Source organism: Panulirus ornatus, chromosome 2 (assembly GCF_036320965.1).
Source record: "Panulirus ornatus isolate Po-2019 chromosome 2, ASM3632096v1, whole genome shotgun sequence".
Lineage (NCBI taxonomy): Eukaryota > Metazoa > Arthropoda > Malacostraca > Decapoda > Palinuridae > Panulirus > Panulirus ornatus.
Genome location: NC_092225.1, coordinates 75,787,146 through 75,809,909, shown reverse-complemented (window position 1 = coordinate 75,809,909; position 22,764 = coordinate 75,787,146). Strand labels below are relative to the sequence as shown.

At 41.6% G+C, this 22,764-nt stretch overlaps 1 protein-coding gene across 1 annotated transcript in view; it reads left to right on the top strand.

Annotated features, from left to right (window-relative positions):
• The window catches only part of LOC139757294 (uncharacterized), a 517,589-nt gene that overhangs the window by 77,871 nt on the left and 416,954 nt on the right, over nucleotides 1–22,764 (top strand). The window contains exon 6 of the mRNA XM_071677667.1: nucleotides 9,974–10,062. Within this exon, the coding sequence (XP_071533768.1) occupies nucleotides 9,974–10,062 (89 nt within the window). The remainder of the gene's footprint in view (nucleotides 1–9,973; nucleotides 10,063–22,764) is intronic.

Below are 22,764 nucleotides of genomic sequence, written 5' to 3'. Positions count from 1 at the left end.
TCTTCTTTTCTGAAAAGCCATACAAATCTTCACCTTAGCCTCCACAAGATAATGATCAGACATCCCTCCAGTTGCACCTCTCAGCACATTAACATCCAAAAGTCTCTCTTTCGCACGCCTGTCAATTAACACGTAATCCAATAACACTCTCTGGCCATCTCTCCTACTTACATAAGTATACTTATGTATATCTCGCTTTTTAAACCAGGTATTCCCAATCATCAGTCCTTTTTCAGCACATAAATCTACAAGCTCTTCACCATTTCCATTTACAACACTGAACACCCCATGTATACCAATTATTCCCTCAACTGCCACATTACTCACCTTTCCATTCAAATCACCCATCACTATGACCCGATCTCGTGCATCAAAACCACTAACATACTCATTCAGCTGCTCCCAAAGCACTTGCCTCTCTTGATCTTTCTTCTCATGCCCAGGTGCATATGCACCAATAATCACCCACCTCTCTCCATCAACTTTCAGTTTTACCCATATTAATCGAGAATTTACTTTCTTACACTCTATCACATACTCCCACAACTCCTGTTTCAGGAGTATTGCTACTCCTTCCCTTGCTCTTGTCCTCTCACTAACCCCTGACTTTACTCCCCAGACATTCCCAAACCACTCTTCCCCTTTACCCTTGAGCTTCGTTTCACTCAGAGCCAAAACATCCAGGTTCCTTTCCTCAAACATACTACCTATCTCTCCTTTTTTCACATCTTGGTTACATCCACACACATTTAGGCACCCCACTCTGAGCCTTCGAGGAGGATGAGCACTCCCCGCGTGACTCCTTCTTCTGTTTCCCATTTTAGAAAGTTAATACAAGGAGGGGAGGATTTCTGGCCCCCCGCTCCCGTCCCCTCTAGTCGCTTTCTACGACACGCGAGGAATACGTGGGAAGTATTCTTTCACGCCTATCCCCAGGGATATATATATATATATTTAGATGTTAATGTGCTGAGAGGTGCAACTGGAGGGATGTCTGATCATTATCTTGTGGAGGCTAAGGTGAAGATCTGTATGGGTTTTCAGAAAAGAAGAGTGAATGTTGGGGTGAAGAGGGTGGTGAGAGTAAGTGAGCTTGAGAAGGAGACCTGTGTGAGGAAGTACCAGGAGAGACTGAGTACAGAATGGAAAAAGGTGAGAACAATCGAAGTAAGGGGAGTGGGGGAGGAATGGGATGTATTTAGGGAATCAGTGATGGATTGCGCAAAAGATGCTTGTGGCATGAGAAGAGTGGGAGGTGGGTTGATTAGAAAGGGTAGTGAGTGGTGGGATGAAGAAGTAAGAGTATTAGTGAAAGAGAAGAGAGAGGCATTTGGACGATTTTTGCAGGGAAAAAATGCAATTGAGTGGGAGATGTATAAAAGAAAGAGACAGGAGGTCAAGAGAAAGGTGCAAGAGGTGAAAAAAAGGGCAAATGAGAGTTGGGGTGAGAGAGTATCATTAAATTTTAGGGAGAATAAAAAGATGTTCTGGAAGGAGGTAAATAAAGTGCGTAAGACAAGGGAGCAAATGGGAACTTCAGTGAAGGGCGCAAATGGGGAGGTGATAACAAGTAGTGGTGATGTGAGAAGGAGATGGAGTGAGTATTTTGAAGGTTTGTTGAATGTGTTTGATGATAGAGTGGCAGATATAGGGTGTTTTGGTCGAGGTGGTGTGCAAAGTGAGAGGGTTAGGGAAAATGATTTGGTAAAGAGAAGAGGTAGTGAAAGCTTTGCGGAAGATGAAAGCCGGCAAGGCAGCAGGTTTGGATGGTATTGCAGTGGAATTTATTAAAAAAGGGGGTGACTGTATTGTTGACTGGTTGGTAAGGTTATTTAATGTATGTATGGCTCATGGTGAGGTGCCTGAGGATTGGCGGAATGCGTGCATAGTGCCATTGTACAAAGGCAAAGGGGATAAGAGTGAGTGCTCAAATTACAGAGGTATAAGTTTGTTGAGTATTCCTGGTAAATTATATGGGAGGGTATTGATTGAGAGGGTGAAGGCATGTACAGAGCATCAGATTGGGGAAGAGCAGTGTGGTTTCAGAAGTGGTAGAGGATGTGTGGATCAGGTGTTTGTTTTGAAGAATGTATGTGAGAAATACTTAGAAAAGCAAATGGATTTGTATGTAGCATTTATGGATCTGGAGAAGGCATATGATAGAGTTGATAGAGATGCTCTGTGGAAGGTATTAAGAATATATGGTGTGGGAGGAAAGTTGTTAGAAGCAGTGAAAAGTTTTTATCGAGGATGTAAGGCATGTGTACGTGTAGGAAGAGAGGAGAGTGACTGGTTCTCGGTGAATGTAGGTTTGCGGCAGGGGTGTGTGATGTCTCCATGGTTGTTTAATTTGTTTATGGATGGGGTTGTTAGGGAGGTAAATGCAAGAGTTTTGGAAAGAGGTGCAAGTATGAAGTCTGTTGGAGATGAGAGAGCTTGGGAAGTGAGTCAGTTGTTGTTCGCTGATGATACAGCGCTGGTGGCTGATTCATGTGAGAAACTGCAGAAGCTGGTGACTGAGTTTGGTAAAGTGTGTGGAAGAAGAAAGTTAAGAGTAAATGTGAATAAGAGCAAGGTTATTAGGTACAGTAGGGTTGAGGGTCAAGTCAATTGGGAGGTGAGTTTGAATGGAGAAAAACTGGAGGAAGTGAAGTGTTTTAGATATCTGGGAGTGGATCTGGCAGCGGATGGAACCATGGAAGCGGAAGTGGATCATAGGGTGGGGAAGGGGGCGAAAATTCTGGGAGCTTTGAAGAATGTGTGGAAGTCAAGAACATTATCTCGGAAAGCAAAAATGGGTATGTTTGAAGGAATAGTGGTTCCAACAATGTTGTATGGCTGCGAGGCGTGGGCTATGGATAGAGTTGTGCGCAGGAGGATGGATGTGCTGGAAATGAGATGTTTGAGGACAATGTGTGGTGTGAGGTGGTTTGATCGAGTGAGTAACGTAAGGGTAAGAGAGATGTGTGGAAATAAAAAGAGCGTGGTTGAGAGAGCAGAAGAGGGTGTTTTAAAGTGGTTTGGGCACATGGAGAGAATGAGTGAGGAAAGATTGACCAAGAGGATATATGTGTCGGAGGTGGAGGGAACGAGGAGAAGAGGGAGACCAAATTGGAGGTGGAAGGATGGAGTGAAAAAGATTTTGTGTGATCGGGGCCTGAACATGCAGGAGGGTGAAAGGAGGGCAAGGAATAGAGTGAATTGGAACGATGTGGTATACGGGGGTTGACGTGCTGTTAGTGGATTGAATCAAGGCATGTGAAGCGTCTGGGGTAAACCATGGAAAGCTGTGTAGGTATGTATATTTGCGTGTGTGGACGTATGTATATACATGTGTATGGGGGGGGTTGGGCCATTTCTTTCGTCTGTTTCCTTGCGCTACCTCGCAAACGCGGGAGACAGCGACAAAGTATAATAAAAAAAAAATAATATATATATATATATATATATATATATATATATATATATATATATATATATATATATATATATATATATATACACATATACATACACACGCACATATACACACACACACACATATACATATATATACATATGAAAAATGTAAGAAATTATTTAGAAAACTGAAACTTCTAGCTTGAAATGAAATGAAAAAATGAATGTCACATAATGGTTCAACCTCTGGTTATGTAAAAGGGAAATGTATGATTTATTTACACAAACGTCAATAGTAGTTCTCATCAATTTAACCACTGTATCAATAAGCTTCAATGTCTAAGCTACATTTTTCCAATTTCACTATTTTCTTGTCAAAGCACCATGTATGAAAACTATCACTCCAGTAACACTATATATATTTGTTTTTTTTTTTTTTTTGCTTTGTCGCTGTCTCCCGCGTTTGCGAGGTAGCGCAAGGAAACAGACGAAAGAAATGGCCCAACCCACCCCCATACACATGTATATACATATGTCCACACACGCAAAATATACATACCGACACAGCTTTCCATGGTTTACCCCAGACGCTTCACATGCCCCGATTCAATCCACTGACAGCACGTCAACCCCGGTATACCACATTACTCCAATTCACTCTATTCCTTGCCCTCCTTTCACCCTCCTGCATGTTCAGGCCCCGATCACACAAAATCTTTTTCACTCCATCTTTCCACCTCCAATTTGGTCTCCCTCCACCTCCGACACATATATCCTCTTGGACAATCTTTCCTAACTCATTCTCTCCATGTGCCCAAACCATTTCAAAACACCCTCTTCTGCTCTCTCAACCACGCTCTTTTTATTTCCACACATCTCTCTTACCCTTACGTTACTTACTCGATCAAACCACCTCACACCACACATTGTCCTCAAACATCTCATTTCCAGCACATCCATCCTCCTGCGCACAACTCTATCCATAGCCCACGCCTCGCAACCATACAACATTGTTGGAACCACTATTCCTTCAAACATACCCATTTTTGCTTTCCGAGATGATGTTCTCGACTTCCACACATTCTTCAAGGCTCCCAGAATTTTCGCCCCCTCCCCCACCCTATGATCCACTTCCGCTTCCATGGTTCCATCCACTGCCAGATCCACTCCCAGATATCTAAAACACTTCACTTCCTCCAGTTTTTCTCCATTCAAACTCACCTCCCAATTGACTTGACCCTCAACCCTACTGTACCTAATAACCTTGCTCTTATTCACATTTACTCTTAACTTTCTTCTTTCACACACTTTACCAAACTCAGTCACCAGCTTCTGCAGTTTCTCACATGAATCAGCCACCAGCGCTGTATCATCAGCGAACAACAACTGACTCACTTCCCAAGCTCTCTCATCCCCAACAGACTTCATACTTGCCCCTCTTTCCAAAACTCTTGCATTCACCTCCCTAACAACCCCATCCATAAAGAAATTAAACAACCATGGAGACATCACACACCCCTGCCGCAAACCTACATTCACTGAGAACCAATCACTTTCCTCTCTTCCTACACGTACACATGCCTTACATCCTCGATAAAAACTTTTCACTGCTTCTAACAACTTGCCTCCCACACCATATATTCTTAATACCTTCCACAGAGCATCTCTATCAACTCTATCATATGCCTTCTCCAGATCCATAAATGCTACATACAAATCCATTTGCTTTTCTAAGTATTTCTCACATACAATCTTCAAAGCAAACACCTGATCCACACATCCTCTACCACTTCTGAAACCACACTGCTCTTCCCCAATCTGATGCTCTGTACATGCCTTCACCCTCTCAATCAATACCCTGCCATATAATTTACCAGGAATACTCAACAAACTTATACCTCTGTAATTTGAGCACTCACTCTTATCCCCTTTGTCTTTGTACAATGGCACTACGCACGCATTCCGCCAATCCTCAGGCACCTCACCGTGAGTCATACATACATTAGATAACCTTACCAACCACTCAACAATACAGTCACCCCCTTTTTTAATAAATTCCACTGCAGTACCATCCAAACCTGCTGCCTTGCCGGCTTTCATCTTCCGCAAAGCTTTTACTACCTCTTCTCTGTTTACGAAATCATTTTCCCCAACCCTCTCACTTTGCAAACCACCTCGACCAAAACACCCTATATATATATATATATATATATATATATATATATATATATATATATATATATTATCCCTGGGGATAGGGTAGAAAGAATACTTCCCACGTATTCCCTGTGTGTCGTAGAAGACGACTAAAAGGGGAGGGAGCGGGGGGCTGGAAATCCTCCCCTCTCGTTTTTTTTTTTTTTTTTTTTTTTTTTTCCAAAAGGAACAGAGAAGGGGGCCGGGTGAGGATGTTTCCTCAGAGGCCCAGTCCTCTGTTGTTAACGCTACCTTGCTGAGGCGGGAAATGACGAATAGTATGAAAGAAAAGAAAAAGATATATATAAACAGACGAAAGAAATGGCCCAACCCCCCCCATACACATGTATATACATACGTCCACACACGCAAATATACATGCCTACACAGCTTTCCATGGTTTACCCCAGACGCTTCACATGCCTTGATTCAATCCACTGACAGCACGTCAACCCCGGTATACCACATCGCTCCAATTCACTCTACTCCTTGCCATCCTTTCACCCTCCTGCATGTTCAGGCCCCGATATATATATACATATATATATATATATATATATATATATATATATATATATATATATATATATATATATATATATATATTTTTTTTTTTCTTTTTCTGCTTTGTCGCTGTCTCCCACGTTTGCGAGGTAGCGCAAGGAAACAGACGAAAGAAATGGCCCAACCCACCCCCATACACATGTATATACATACGTCCACACACGCAAATATACATACCTCCACAGCTTTCCATGGTTTACCCAAGATGCTTCACATGCCCTGATTCAATCCACTGACAGCACGTCAACCCCGGTATACCACATCGATATATATATATATATATATATATATATATATATATATATATATATATATATATATATATATATATTTGATGATAGAGTGGCAGATATAGGGTGTTTTGGTCGAGGTGGTGTGCAAAGCAAGAGGGTTAGGGAAAATGATTTGGTAAATGGAGAAGAGGTAGTAAAAGCTTTACGAAAGATGAAAGTCGGCAAAGAAGCAGGTTTGGATGGTATTGCAGTGGAATTTATTAAAAAAGGGAGTGACTGTATTATTGACTGGTTGGTAAGGTTATTTAATGTATGTATGATTCACCGTGAGGTGCCTGAGGATTGGCGGAATGCTTGCATAGTGCCATTGTACAAAGGCAAAGGGGATAAGAGTGAGTGCTCAAATTACAGAGGTATGAGTTTGTTGAGTATTCCTGGTAAATTATATGGGAGGGTATTGATTGAGAGGGTGAAAGCGTGTACAGAGCATCAGATTTGGGAGGAGCAGTGTGGTGTCAGAAGTGGTAGAGGATGTGTGGATAAGGTGTTTGCTTTGAAGAATGTATATGAGAAATACTTAGAAAAACAAATGGATTTGTATGTAGCATTTATGGATCTGGAGAAGGCATATGATAGAGTTGATAGAGATGCTCTGTGGAAGGTTTTAACTATATGGTGTGGGAGGCAAGTTGTTAGAAGCAGTGAAAAGTTTTTATCGAGGATGTAAGGCATGTGTACGTGTAGGAAGAGAGGAAAGTGATTGGTTCTCAGTGAATGTAGGTTTGCGGCAGGGGTGTGTGATGTCTCCATGGTTGTTTAATTTGTTTATGGATGTGGTTGTTAGGGAGATGAATGCAAGAGTTTTGGAAAGAGGGGCAAGTATGCAGTCTGTTGTGGATGAGAGAGCTTGGGAAGTGAGTCAGTTGTTGTTCGCTGATGATACAGCGCTGGTGGCTGATTCATGTAAGAAACTGCTGAAGCTGGTGACTGAGTTTGGTAAAGTGTGTAAAAGAAGACAGTTAAGAGTAAATGTGAATAAGAGCAAGGTTATTAGGTACAGTAGGGTTGAGGGTCAAGTCAATTGGGAGGTAAGTTTGAATGGAGAAAAACTGGACGAAGTAATGTGTTTTAGATATCTGGGAGTGGACTTGGCAGCGGATGGAACCATGGAAGCGGAAGTGAATCATAGGGTGGGGGAGGGGGCGAAAATTCTGGGAGCCTTGAAGAATGTTTGGAAGTCGAGAACATTATCTCGGAAAGCAAAAATGAGTATGTTTGAAGGAATAGTGGTTCCAACTATGTTCTATGGTTGTGAGGCGTGGGCTATGGATAGAGCTGTGCGCAGGAGGATGGATGTGCTGGAAATGAGATTTTTGAGGACAATATGTGGTGTGAGATGGTTTGATCGAGTAAGTGATGTAAGGGTGAGAGAGATGTGTGGAAATAAAAAGAGTGTGGTTGAGAGAGCAGAAGAGGGTGTTTTGAAATGGTTTGGTCACATGGAGAGAACAAGTGAGGAAGGATTGACCAAGAGGATATATGTGTCAGAGGTGGAGGGAACGAGGAGAAGTGGGAGACCAAATTGGAGGTGAAGAGATGGAGTGAAAAAGATTTTGAGTGATCGGGGCCTGAACATGCAGGAGGGTGAAAGGCGTGCAAGGAACAGAGTGAATTGGAACAATGTGGTATACCGGGGTCGACGTGCTGTCAGTGGATTGAACCAGGGCATGTGAAGCGTCTGGGGTAAACCATGGAAAGTGTGTGGGGCCTGGATGTGGAAAGGGAGCTGTGGTTTCGGTGCATTATTACATGACAGCTAGAGACTGAGTGTGAACGAATGGGGCCTTTGGTGTCTTTCCTAGCGCTACCTCGCACACATGAGGGGGGAAGGGGTTGTTATTCTATGTGTGGCGAGGTGGCGATGGGAACAAATAAAGGCAGACTGTATGAATTATGGACATGTGTATATATGTATATGTCTGTGTGTGTATAGATATGTGTACATTGAGATGTATAGGTATGTATATTTGCGTGTGTGGACGTGTTTGTATATATATGTGTATGGGGGCGGGTTGGGCCATTCTTTCGTTTGTATCCTTGCGCTACCTCGCTAACGCAGGAGACAGCGACAAAGCAAAATAAATAAATATAAAATAGATATATATATATATATGTGTGTTATATGGTTGCGAGGCGTAGGCTATGGATAGAGTTGTGCGGAGGAGGGTGGATGTGCTGGAAATGAGATGTTTGAGGACAATATGTGGTGTGAGGTGGTTTGATTGAGTAAGTAATGTAAGGGTAAGAGAGATGTGTAGTAATAAAAATGGTGTGGTTGAGAGAGCAGAGGAGGGTGTTTTGAAATGGTTTGGTCACATGGAGAGAATGAGTGAGGAAAGATTGACCAAGAGGATATATGTGTCAGAGGTGAAGGGAACGAGGAGAAGTGGGAGACCAAATTGGAGGTGGAAAGATGGAGTGAAAAAGATTTTGAGTAATCGGGGCCTGAACATACAGGAGGGTGAAGGGCGTGCAAGGAATAGAGTGAATTGGAATGATGTGGTGTACCGGGGCCGACGTGCTGTTAATGGATTGAACCAGGACATGTGAAGCATCTGGGGTAAACCATGGAAAGTTCTGTGGGGCCTGGATATGGAAAGGGAGCTGTGGTTTTGTTGCATTATTGCATGACAGCTAGAGACTGTGTGTGAACGAAAGCGGCCTTTGTTGTCTTTTCCTAGCACTACCTCGCACACATTTGGGGGGAGGGGGTTGTTATTTCCTGTGTGGCAGGGTGGCAATGGGAATGAATAAAGGCAGACAGTATGAATTATGTACATGTGTATATATGTATATGTCTGTTTGTGTATATATATGTATATGTCTGTTTGTGTATATATATGTATACGTTGAGATGTATAGGTATGTATATTTGCGTGTGTGGACGTGTATGCATACACATGTGTATGTGGGTGGGTTGGGCCATTCTTTCGTCTGTTTCCTTGCAGTACCTCGCTAACGAGGGAGACAGCGACAAAGCAAAATATATAAATGAAAATGAATGTATATCTTTTGCGCAAGCCATCACTACTTCCGTAAATACATCCCATCACTACTTCCGTAAATACATCCCATTCCTCCCCACTCCCCTTACATCCTTTGTTCTCACCTTTTTCCATTCTGTACTCAGTCTCTCCTGGTACTTCCTCACACAAGTCTCCTTCCCAAGCTCACTTACTCTCACCACTCTCTTCACCCCAACATTCTTTCTTCTTTTCTGAAAACCTCTACAAATCTTCACCTTCACCTCCACAATAAATAGATATAAATAATAGCTAACTGCTCTGCAGCAGGGTTGCTAAATATAGCTGTTGTGACGTGTGAGAGAAAAGTAAGTATAGTATATAGAATTAAATGGCGAGAGAAACTTAGACAACATTTGGAGAATCTTTGTGAGTTAGATTGTTGTATGAAATAATAACAGCACATATCATTTTAAATGAATAGATAAAAATGATAATGATTAAGCATTTATAAGTCTTTGACTTTATGAACATACTAATCATCACGTTACATTTCAGGGAGTACGCCCCCAAAGTTTTCTTAAGATTGAAGCTGAGGATGTAAGGTATATAGTTGATTGGTGTACAAGACTCCATAATGAGGAGAGGTAAGCCAACTTTTTTTTATCATTTTCTTTAACCTGTCAGTACTCTTTATTTAACACAGGATCCACAACAGTGTATTACGAGTGAGTATGATTAACTCATACAATTTTTATTGCTGATATTTTTAGTTTTCAAAGTAAATAGTTTTTAAACCTTAAACAATGGCAAGTATCAGTCGTGCAGACTTTTCCCTCCCTTGTTATGTATCTAACTGACTTGTTACACCAAAGTATAATAAGAAGATGAAATATATATATATATATATATATATATATATATATATATATATATATATATATATTTTTTTTTTTCTTTTTTATTTATACTTTGTCGCTGTCTCCCGCGTTTGCGAGGTAGCGCAAGGAAACAGACGAAAGAAATGGCCCAACCCCCCCCCCCATACACATGTATATACATACGTCCACACGCAAATATACATACCTACACAGCTTTCCATGGTTTACCCCAGACGCTTCACATGCCTTGATTCAATCCACTGACAGCACGTCAACCCCGGTATACCACATCGCTCCAATTCACTCTATTCCTTGCCCTCCTTTCACCCTCCTGCATGTTCAGGCCCCGATCACACAAAATCTTTTTCACTCCATCTTTCCACCTCCAATTTGGTCTCCCTCTTCTCCTCGTTCCCTCCACCTCCGACACATTTATCCTCTTGGTCAATCTTTCCTCACTCATCCTCTCCATGTGCCCAAACCACTTCAAAACACCCTCTTCTGCTCTCTCAACCACGCTCTTTTTATTTCCACACATCTCTCTTACCCTTACGTTACTCACTCGATCAAACCACCTCACACCACACATTGTCCTCAAACATCTCATTTCCAGCACATCCATCCTCCTGCGCACAACTCTATCCATAGCCCACGCCTCGCAACCATAGAACATTGTTGGAACCACTATTCCTTCAAACATACCCATTTTTGCTTTCCGAGATAATGTTCTCGACTTCCACACATTCTTCAAGGCCCCCAGAATTTTCGCCCCCTCCCTCACCCTATGATCCACTTCCGCTTCCATGGTTCCATCCGCTGCCAGATCCACTCCCAGATATCTAAAACACTTCACTTCCTCCAGTTTTTCTCCATTCAAACTCACCTCCCAATTGACTTGACCCTCAACCCTACTGTACCTAATAACCTTGCTCTTATTCACATTTACTCTTAACTTTCTTCTTCCACACACTTTACCAAACTCAGTCACCAGCTTCTGCAGTTTCTCACATGAATCAGCCACCAGCGCTGTATCATCAGCGAACAACAACTGACTCACTTCCCAAGCTCTCTCATCCCCAACAGACTTCATACTTGCCCCTCTTTCCAAAACTCTTGCATTTACCTCCCTAACAACCCCATCCATAAACAAATTAAACAACCATGGAGACATCACACACCCCTGCCGCAAACCTACATTCACTGAGAACCAATATATATATATATATATATATATATATATATATATATATATATAATATATATATATATATATTTTTTTTTTTGCTTTGTCGCTGTCTCCTGCGTTTGCGAGGTAGTGCAAGGAGACAGACGAAAGAAATGGCCCAACCCACCCTCATACACATGCATATGCATACATGTCCACAAAATATACATACCCATACATCTCAATGTACATATATATGTACACACACAGACACATACATATATACACATGCACACAATTCACACTGTCTGCCTTTATTCATTCCCATCGCAACCTCGCCACACATGGAAAAACGTCCCCCTCCCCTCTCATGTGTGCGAGGTAGCGCTAGGAAAAGACAACAAAGGCCCGATTCGTTCACACTCAGTCTCTAGCTGTCATGCAATAATGCCCGAAACCACAGCTCCCTTTCCACATCCAGGCCCCACAGAACTTTCTATGGTTTACCCCAGACGCTTCACATGCCCTGATTCAATCCATTGACAGCACGTCGACCCCGGTATACCACATCAATCCAATTCACTCTATTCCTTGCCTGCCTTTCACCCTCCTGCATGTTCATGCCCCGATCACTCAAAATCTTTTTCACTCCACCTTTCCACTTCCAATTTGGTCTCCCACTTCTCCTCGTTCCCTCCACCTCTGCCACATGTATCCTCTTGGTCAGTCTTTCCTCACTCATTCTCTCCATGTGACCAAACCATTTCAAAACACCCTCTTCTGCTCTCTCAACCACGCTCTTTTCATTTCCACAGATCTCTCTTACCCTATTATTACTTATCGATCAAACCACCTCACACCACATATTGTCCTCAAACATCTCATTTCCAGCACATCCACACACACACACACACACACACACATATATATATATATATATATATATATATATATATATATATATATATATATATATATATATATATGTATATATATATATATATATATATATATATATATATATATATATATATATATATATATATATATTCCCTGGGGATAGGGGAGAAAGAATACTTCCCACGTATTCCCTGCGTGTCGTAGAAGGCAACTAAAAGGGGAGGGAGCGGGGGGCTGGAAATCCTCCCCTCTCGTTTTTTTTTAATTTTCCAAAAGAAGGAACAGAGAACTGGGCCAGGTGAGGGTATTCCCTCAAAGGCCCAGTCCTCTGTTCTTAACGCTACCTCGCTAATTCGGGAAATGGAGAATAGTTTGAAAGAAAAAAGAAAGAAAATATATATATATATATATATATATATATATATATATATATATATATATATATATATATATATATATATATACATATAATGTTTTGGCTCTTAGTGAAACGAAGCTCAAGGGTAAAGGGGAAGAGTGGTTTGGGAATGTCTTGGGAGTAAAGTCAGGGGTTAGTGAGAGGACAAGAGCAAGGGAAGGAGTAGCACTACTCCTGAATCAGGAGTTGTGGGAGTATGTGATAGAGTGTAAGAAAGTAAATTTTAGATTGATATGGGTAAAACTGAAAGTTGATGGAGAGAGATGGTGCATATGCACCTGGGTATGAGAAAAAATATCATGAGAGGCAAGTGTTTTGGGAGCAGCTGAATGAGTGTGTTAGTGGTTTTGATGTACAAGACCGGGTTATAGTGATGGGTGATTTGAATGCAAAGGTGAGTAATGTGGCAGTTGAGGGAATAATTGGTATACATGGAGTGTTCAGTGTTGTAAATGGAAATGGTGAAGAGCATGTAGATTTATGTGCTGAAAAAGGACTGGTGATTGGGAATACCTTGTTTAAAAAGCGAGAGAGCTTGGGAAGTGAGTCAGTTGTTGTTCGCTGATGATACAGCGCTGGTGGCTGATTCATGTGAGAAACTGCAGAAGCTGGTGACTGAGTTTGGTAAAGTGTGTGGAAGAAGAAAGTTAAGAGTAAATGTGAATAAGAGCAAGGTTATTAGGTACAGTAGGGTTGAGGGTCAAGTCAATTGGGAGGTGAGTTTGAATGGAGAAAAACTGGAGGAAGTGAAGTGTTTTAGATATCTGGGAGTGGATCTGGCAGCGGATGGAAACATGGAAGCGGAAGTGGATCATAGGGTGGGGGAGGGGGCGAAAATTCTGGGGGCCTTGAAGAATGTGTGGAAGTCGAGAACATTATCTCGGAAAGCAAAAATGGGTATGTTTGAAGGAATAGTGGTTCCAACAATGTTGTATGGTTGCGAGGCGTGGGCTATGGATAGAGTTGTGCGCAGGAGGATGGATGTGCTGGAAATGAGATGTTTGAGGACAATGTGTGGTGTGAGGTGGTTTGATCGAGTGAGTAACGTAAGGGTAAGAGAGATGTGTGGAAATAAAAAGAGCGTGGTTGAGAGAGCAGAAGAGGGTGGTTTGAAGTGGTTTGGGCACATGGAGAGAATGAGTGAGGAAAGATTGACCAAGAGGATATATGTGTCGGAGGTGGAGGGAACGAGGAGAAGAGGGAGACCAAATTGGAGGTGGAAAGATGGAGTGAAAAAGATTTTGTGTGATTGGGGCCTGAACATGCAGGAGGGTGAAAGGAGGGCAAGGAATAGAGTGAATTGGAGCGATGTGGTATACCGGGGTTGACGTGCTGTCAGTGGATTGAATCAAGGCATGTGAAGCGTCTGGGGTAAACCATGGAAAGCTGTGTAGGTATGTATATTTGCGTGTGTGGACGTATGTATATACATGTGTATGGGGGGGGGGTTGGGCCATTTCTTTCGTCTGTTTCCTTGCGCTACCTCGCAAACGCGGGAGACAGCGACAAAGTATAATAAATAAATAAAAATAAATAAATACATAAGTATACGTATGTAAGTAGGAGAGATGGCCAGAGAGCGTTATTGGATTACGTGTTAATTGATAGACGCACGAAAGAGAGACTTTTGGATGTTAATGTGCTGAGAGGTGCAACTGGAGGGATGTCCGATCATTATCTTGTGAAAGCAAAGGTGAAGATTTGTGGGGGTTTTCAGAAAAGAAGAGAGAATGTTGGGGTGAAGAGAGTGGTGAGAGTAAGTGAGCTTGGGAAGGAGACTTGTGTGAGGAAGTACCAGGAGAGACTGAGTACAGAATGGAAAAAGGTGAGAACAAAGGAGGTAAGGGGGGGGAGAGGGGGAGGAATGAGATGTATTTAGGGAAGCAGTGATGGCTTGTGCAAAAGATGCTTGTGGCCTGAGAAGCGTGGGAGGTGGGTTAATTAGAAAAGGTAGTGAGTGGTGGAATGAAGAAGTAAGATTATTAGTGAAAGAGAAGAGAGAGGCATTTGAACGATTTTTGCAGGGAAAAAATGCAAATGAGTGGGAGAGGTATAAAAGAAAGAGGCAGGAGGTCAAGAGAAAGGTGCAAGAGGTGAAAAAGAGGGCAAATGAGAGTTGGGGTGAGAGAGTATCATTAAATTTTAGGGAGAATAAAAAGATGTTTTGGAAGGAGGTAAATAAAGTGCATAAGACAAGGGAGCAAATGGGAACTTCAGTGACGGGGGCTAATGGGGAGGTGATAACAAGTAGTGGTGATGTGAGAAGGAGATGGAGTGAGTATTTTGAAGGTTTGTTGAATGTGTTTGATGATAGAGTGGCAGATGTGGGGTGTCTTGGTCGAGGTGGTGTGCAAAGTGAGAGGGTTAGGGAAAATGATTTGGTAAACAGAGAAGAGGTAGTAAAAGCTTTGCGGAAGATGAAAGCCGGCAAAGCAGCAGGTTTGGATGGCATTGCAGTGGAATTTATTAAAAAAGGGGGTGACTGTATTGTTGACTGGTTGGTAAGGTTATTTAATGTATGTATGACTCATGGTGAGGTGCCTAAGGATTGGTGGAATGCTTGCATAGTGCCATTGTACAAAGGCAAAGGGGATAAGAGTGAGTGCTCAAATTACAGAGGTATAAGTTTGTTGAGTATTCCTGGTAAATTATATGGGAGGGTATTGATTGAGAGGGTGAAGGCATGTACAGAGCATCAGATTGGGGAAGAGCAGTGTGGTTTCATAAGTGGTAGAGGATGTGTGGATCAGGTGTTTGCTTTGAAGAATGTATGCAAGAAATACTTAGAAAAACAAATGGATTTGTATGTAGCATTTATGGATCTGGAGAAGGCATATGATAGAGTTGATAGAGATGCTCTGTGGAAGGTAATAAGAATATATGGTGTGGGAGGAAAGTTGTTAGAAGCAGTGAAAAGTTTTATCGAGGAAGAGAGGAAAGTGATTGGTTCTCAGTGAATGTAGGTTTGCGGCAGGGGTGTGTGATGTTTCCATGGGTGTTTAATTTGTTTATGGATGGGGTTGTTAGGGAGATGAATGCAAGAGTTTTGGAAAGAGGGGCAAGTATGCAGTCTGTTGTGGATGAGAGAGCATGGGAAGTGAGTCAGTTGTTGTTTGCTGATGATACAGCGCTGGTGGCTGATTCATGTAAGAAACTGCAGAAGCTGGTGACTGAGTTTGGTAAAGTGTGTGAAAGAAGAAAGTTAAGAGTAAATGTGAATAAGAGCAAGGTTATTAGGTACAGTATGGTTGAGGGTCAAGTCAATTGGGGGGTAAGTTTGAATGGAGAAAAGCTGGAGGAAGTGAAGTGTTTTAGATATCTGGGAGTGGATCTGGCAGCGGACGGAACCATGGAAGCAGAAGTGAATCATAGGGTGGGGGAGGGGGCGAAAATCCTGGGAGCCTTGAAGAATGTTTGGAAGTGGAGAACATTATCTCGGAAAGCAAAAATGGGTATGTTTGAAGGATTAGTGGTTCCAACAATGTTGTATGGTTGCGAGGCATGGGCTATGGATAGAGTTGTGCGCAGGAGGGTGGATGTGCTGGAAATGAGATTTTTGAGGACAATATGTGGTGTGAGGTGGTTTGATCGAGTAAGTAGTGTAATGGTAAGAGAGATGTGTGGAAATAAAAAGAGTGTGGTTGAGAGAGCAGAAGAGGGTGTTTTGAAATGGTTTGGTCACATGGAGAGAATGAGTGAGGAAAGATTGACCAAGAGGATATATGTGTCAGAGGTGGAGGGAACGATGAGAAGTGGGAGACCAAATTTTAGGTGGAAAGATGGAGTGAAAAAGATTTTGAGTGATCGGGGCCTGAACATGCAGGAAGGTGAAAGGCGTGCAAGGAATAGAGTGAATTGGAACGATGTGGTATACCGGGGTCGACGTGCTGCCAGTGGATTGAACCAGGGCATGTGAAGCGTCTGGGGTAAACCATGGAAAGTGTGTGGGGCCTGGATGTGGAAAGGGAGCTGTGGTTTCGGTGCATTATTACATGACAGCTAGAGACTGAGTGTGAACGAATGGGGCCTTTGGTGTTTTTCCTAGCGCTACCTCGCACACATGAGGGGGGAGGGGGTTGTTATTCCATGTGTGGCGAGGTGGCAATGGGAACAAATAAAGGCAGACAATATGAATTATGTACAGGTGTATATATGTAGATGTCTGTGTGTGTATATATATGTGTACATTGAGATGTATAGGTATGTATATTGTGCGTGTGTGGACATGTATGTATATACATGTGTATGGGGGCGGGTTAGGCCATTCTTTCGTCTGTTTCCTTGCGCTACCTCGCTAACGCGGGAGACAGCGACAAAGCAAAATAAATAAATATAAATAAATATATTTATATATATATATATATATATATATATATATATATATATATATATATATATATATATATATATATATATATATATATATATATTTTTTTTTTTATACTTTGTCGCTGTCTCCCGCGTTTGCGAGGTAGCGCAAGGAAACAGACGAAAGAAATGGCCCAACCCCCCCCCCATACACATGTACATACACACGTCCACACACGCAAATATACATACCTACACAGCTTTCCATGGTTTACCCCAGACGCTTCACATGCCTTGATTCAATCCACTGACAGCACGTCAACCCCTGTATACCACATCGCTCCAATTCACTCTATTCCTTGCCCTCCTTTCACCCTCCTGCATGTTCAGGCCCCGATCACACAAAATCTTTTTCACTCCATCTTTCCACCTCCAATTTGGTCTCCCTCTTCTCCTCGTTCCCTCCACCTCCGACACATATATCCTCTTGGTCAATCTTTCCTCACTCATTCTCTCCATGTGCCCAAACCATTTCAAAACACCCTCTTCTGCTCTCTCAACCACGCTCTTTTTATTTCCACACATCTCTCTTACCCTTACGTTACTTACTCGATCAAACCACCTCACACCACACATTGTCCTCAAACATCTCATTTCCAGCACATCCATCCTCCTGCGCACAACTCTATCCATAGCCCACGCCTCGCAACCATACAACATTGTTGGAACCACTATTCCTTCAAACATACCCATTTTTGCTTTCCGAGATAATGTTCTCGACTTCCACACATTTTTCAAGGCTCCCAAAATTTTCGCCCCCTCCCCCACCCTATGATCCACTTCCGCTTCCATGGTTCCATCCGCTGACAGATCCACTCCCAGATATCTAAAACACTTCACTTCCTCCAGTTTTTCTCCATTCAAACTCACCTCCCAATTGACTTGACCCTCAACCCTACTGTACCTAATAACCTTGCTCTTATTCACATTTACTCTTAACTTTCTTCTTCCACACACTTTACCAAACTCAGTCACCAGCTTCTGCAGTTTCTCACATGAATCAGCCACCAGCGCTGTATCATCAGCGAACAACAACTGACTCACTTCCCAAGCTCTCTCATCCCCAACAGACTTCATACTTGCCCCTCTTTCCAGGACTCTTGCATTTACCTCCCTAACAACCCCATCCATAAACAAATTAAACAACCATGGAGGCCCAGTCCTCTGTTCTTAATGCTACCTTTCTAACGCGGGAAATGGCGAATGGTATGAATGAAAAAAGAATATATATATATATATATATATATATATATATATATATATATATATATATATATATGTATATATGTATATATATATATAAATATATATATATATATATATATATATATATATATATATATATATATATATATATATATATATATATATATATATATATATTTCCCTGGGGATAGGGGAGAAAGAATACTTCCCACGTATTCCCTGCGTGTCGTAGAAGGCAACTAAAAGGGGAGGGAGCGGGGGGCTGGAAATCCTCCCCTCTCGTTTTTTTTTTAATTTTCCAAAAGAAGGAACAGAGAATTGGGCCAGGTGAGGGTATTCCCTCAAAGGCCCAGTCCTCTGTTCTTAACGCTACCTCGCTAATGCGGGAAATGGCGAATAGTTTGAAAGAAAAAAGAAAGAATATATATATATATATATATATATATATATATATATATATATATATATATATATATATATATATATATATTTATATATATAAATAAATATATATATATATATATATATATATATATATATATATATATATATATATATATATATATATATATATATTCTTTTTTCATTCATACTATTTGTTTAATTTGTTTATGGATGGGGTTGTTAGGGAGGTGAATGCAAGAGTTTTGGAAAGAGGGGCAAGTATGAAGTCTGTTGGGGATGAGAGAGCTTGGGAAGTGAGTCAGTTGTTGTTCGCTGAAGATACAGCGCTGGTGGCTGATTCATGTGAGAAACTGCAGAAGCTGGTAACTGAGTTTGGTAAAGTGTGTGAAAGAAGAAAGTTAAGAGTAAATGTGAATAAGAGCAAGGTTATTAGGTACAGTAGGGTTGAGGGTCAATTCAATTGGGAGGTGAGTTTGAATGGAGAAAAACTGGAGGAAGTGAAGTGTTTTAGATATCTGGGAGTGGATCTGGCAGCGGATGGAACCATGGAAGCGGAAGTGGATCATAGGGTGGGGGAGGGGGCGAAAATTCTGGGAGCCTTGAAGAATGTGTGGAAGTCGAGAACATTATCTCGGAAAGCAAAAATGGGTATGTTTGAAGGAATAGTGGTTCCAACAATGTTGTATGGTTGCGAGGCGTGGACTATGGATAGAGTTGTGCGCAGGAGGATGGATGTGCTGGAAATGAGATGTTTGAGGACAATGTGTGGTGTGAGGTGGTTTGATCGAGTAAGTAACGTAAGGGTAAGAGAGATGTGTGGAAATAAAAAGAGCGTGGTTGAGAGAGCAGAAGAGGGTGTTTTGAAATGGTTTGGTCACATGGAGAGAATGAGTGAGGAAAGATTGACCAAGAGGATATATGTGTCGGAGGTGGAGGGAACGAGGAGAAGAGGGAGACCAAATTGGAGGTGGAAAGATGGAGTGAAAAAGATTTTGTGTGATCAGGGCCTGAACATGCAGGAGGGTGAAAGGAGGGCAAAGAATAGAGTGAATTGGAGCGATGTGGTATACCAGGGTTGACGTGCTGTCAGTGGATTGAATCAAGGCATGTGTATGGGGGTGGGTTGGGCCATTTCTTTCGTCTGTTTCCTTGCGCTACCTCGCAAACGTGGGAGACAGCGACAAAGCAAAAAAAAAAAAAAAATTATATATATATATATATATATATATATATATATATATATATATATATATATATATATATATATATATTTATTTATTTTCAAAATGATTAGTTATTAACCCTTAAAACAAAGGCAGACATCAGTTGATGTGCAAACTTTTCCCACCTTTGTTTATATATCATTTGACCTATTTTACCATTAGTAACCCATGGAGGTCTTTTTCTTTTCCATGAAGGCATGGAAAAAAATTTTGCTATCTTTAGAACCTCAACAACCACTGCTGCACAGACATATATACACATGTACATATTCAAACTTACTTACCTTCATCCATTCCTTGTTCCACCCTGCCCCACTGGAAAGAACACCAGGAAAACAGACTAAAAAGACTGCATTTAGTCTCTAGCTGTTATGTGTAATGCACCAAAACCACAGCTCCCTATCCACATCCAGGCCCCACAGACCTTTCCATGGTTTACCCCAGACGTTGTACATGCCCAGATTCAGTCCATTGATAGCACGTCGACCCCATCATTCTACAGCATTCCAATTCACTCTATTCCTTGCACACCTCTTACCCTCCTGCATGTTCAAACCCTGATCACTCAAAATCTTTTTCACTCCATCCTTCCACATCTAATTTGGTCCCCTGCTTTTGTTTGTTCCCTCCACCTCTGACACATGTATCCTCTATGTCAACCTTTCCTCTTTCATTCTCTTCATATATCCAAACCATTTCAACACATCCTCTTCTGCGCTCTCAACCACACTCTATTTATTACCACACATCTCTTAACATTTCATTACTTACTTGATCAAACCACCTCACACCACATATTATCCTCATACAGTTTTTTTGCACTTCATCCACCCTTCTCCGTACAACCTTATCTATAGCCCATGCCTTGCAACCATATAACATTGTTGGAACTATTATTCCTTCAGACATACCCATTTTTTTGCTCTCTGAGATAGCATGCTCTCTTTCCACACGTTCTTCATCGCTTTCATGACCCTCACCCCCTCCCCACCCTATGACTCACTTCCACTTCCATGGATCCATTCACTCACATCTCAATTAGCTTATCCCTCAACCTTTCTGAACCTAATATCCTTGCTATTATTCACATTTACTCTCAACTTTCTCCTTTTACACACTTTTCCAAACTCAGTCACCAACTCTGCAGTTTTTCACTCAAATCAGCCACCAGTGCTGTATCATTGCTGAACAACAACTGACTCACTTCCTAGGCCCTCTCATCCCCAACAGACTGCATACTCGCCCTTCTCTTGCATTTACTTCCCAAATCCCCCTCTCCATAAACAAATTAACGATGAGGACATCTCACACCCCTGCTGCAGACAACCTCCACAGGGAACCAATCACTCTCCTCTCTTCCTCATTTTACATATGCCTTACACCCTTGATAAAAACTTATCTGCCTCTAGCAGCTTACCTCCCACACCATATACTTTGAAGACATTCCGCAAAATATCTATCAACCCTGTCTTATGCCTTTTCCAGATCCGTAAATGCTACATACAAATCCATATTTTTTTTTATAAGTATTTCTCACACTCATTCTGAAACACCTGATCCACACATCCTCTACCACTTCTGAAACCACACCGCTTGTCCCTAACCTGATGCTCTGTGCATGTCTTCACCTTCTCAATCATTACCCTCCCATACAATTTTCCAGGAATACACAACAAATTTGTGCCTTTGTAGTTTGAACACTCACCTTTATCCCCTTTGCCTTTGTACAATGGCATTATACATGCATTTTGCCAATCTTCAGGCACTTGAACATGATCCATGCATGCATTGAATATTCTTAACAACCAATCAACAACACAGTCACCCCCTTTCTTAATAAATTCGGTTGCAGTACCATGCACTCCTACCTCCTTGTCAGATTTCATCTTCCACAAGGTTTTCACTGCCTCTTTTCTGTACACCCAACCACTCTCCCTGACTCTCTCACGTTGCACACCACCCCAACCAAAACACCCTACATTTGCCCCTCATATCATCAAACACATTAAATAAACCTACAAAATACACTCTCCATCTCCTCCTCACTTCATCACTACCTGTTATCGCTTCCATTCTTGCCCCTTCAATTTTTCCATTTGTTCTCTTGTCTTGCATATGTTATTCCACTCCTTCCGAAACATCTTTTTATTCATCCTGAAGTTCAGTGATACTCTTTCACCCCAACTCTCATTATATGGGAAATTATATAGGAGGATATTGATTGAGAGGGTAAAGGCATGTACAAAGCATCAGATCAGGGAAGAGCAGTATGGTTTCAGAAGTGGTAGAGGGTGTGTGGATCAGGTGTTTGCTTTGAAGAATGTAAGTGAGAAATACTTAGAAAAACTGATGGATTTGAATGTAGCATTTATGGATCTGGAGAAGGCATATGATAGGGTGGATAGTGAGAAAAACAGATGGATTTGAATGTAGCATTTATGGATCTGGAGAAGGCCTATGGTAGGGTGGATAGTGGTCCTTTATGGAAGGTTTTAAGAGTATATGGTGTGGGAGGTAAGTTGCTAGAAGCAGTGAAAAGTTTTTACCAAAGATGTAAGGCATATGTATGAGTAGGAAAGGAGGAAAGTGATTAGTTCACAGTGAACGTCAGTTTGCTGCAGGGTGCGTGATTTCTCCATGGTTGTTTAATTTGTTTATGGATGTGGTGGTTAGGAAAGTGAATGCAAGAGTTTTGGAGAGAGGGGCAAGTATATCTGTTGTGAAAGAAAGGGCTTGGGAAGTGAGTCAATTGTTGTTCGCTGATGATACAGTGCTGTTGGCTG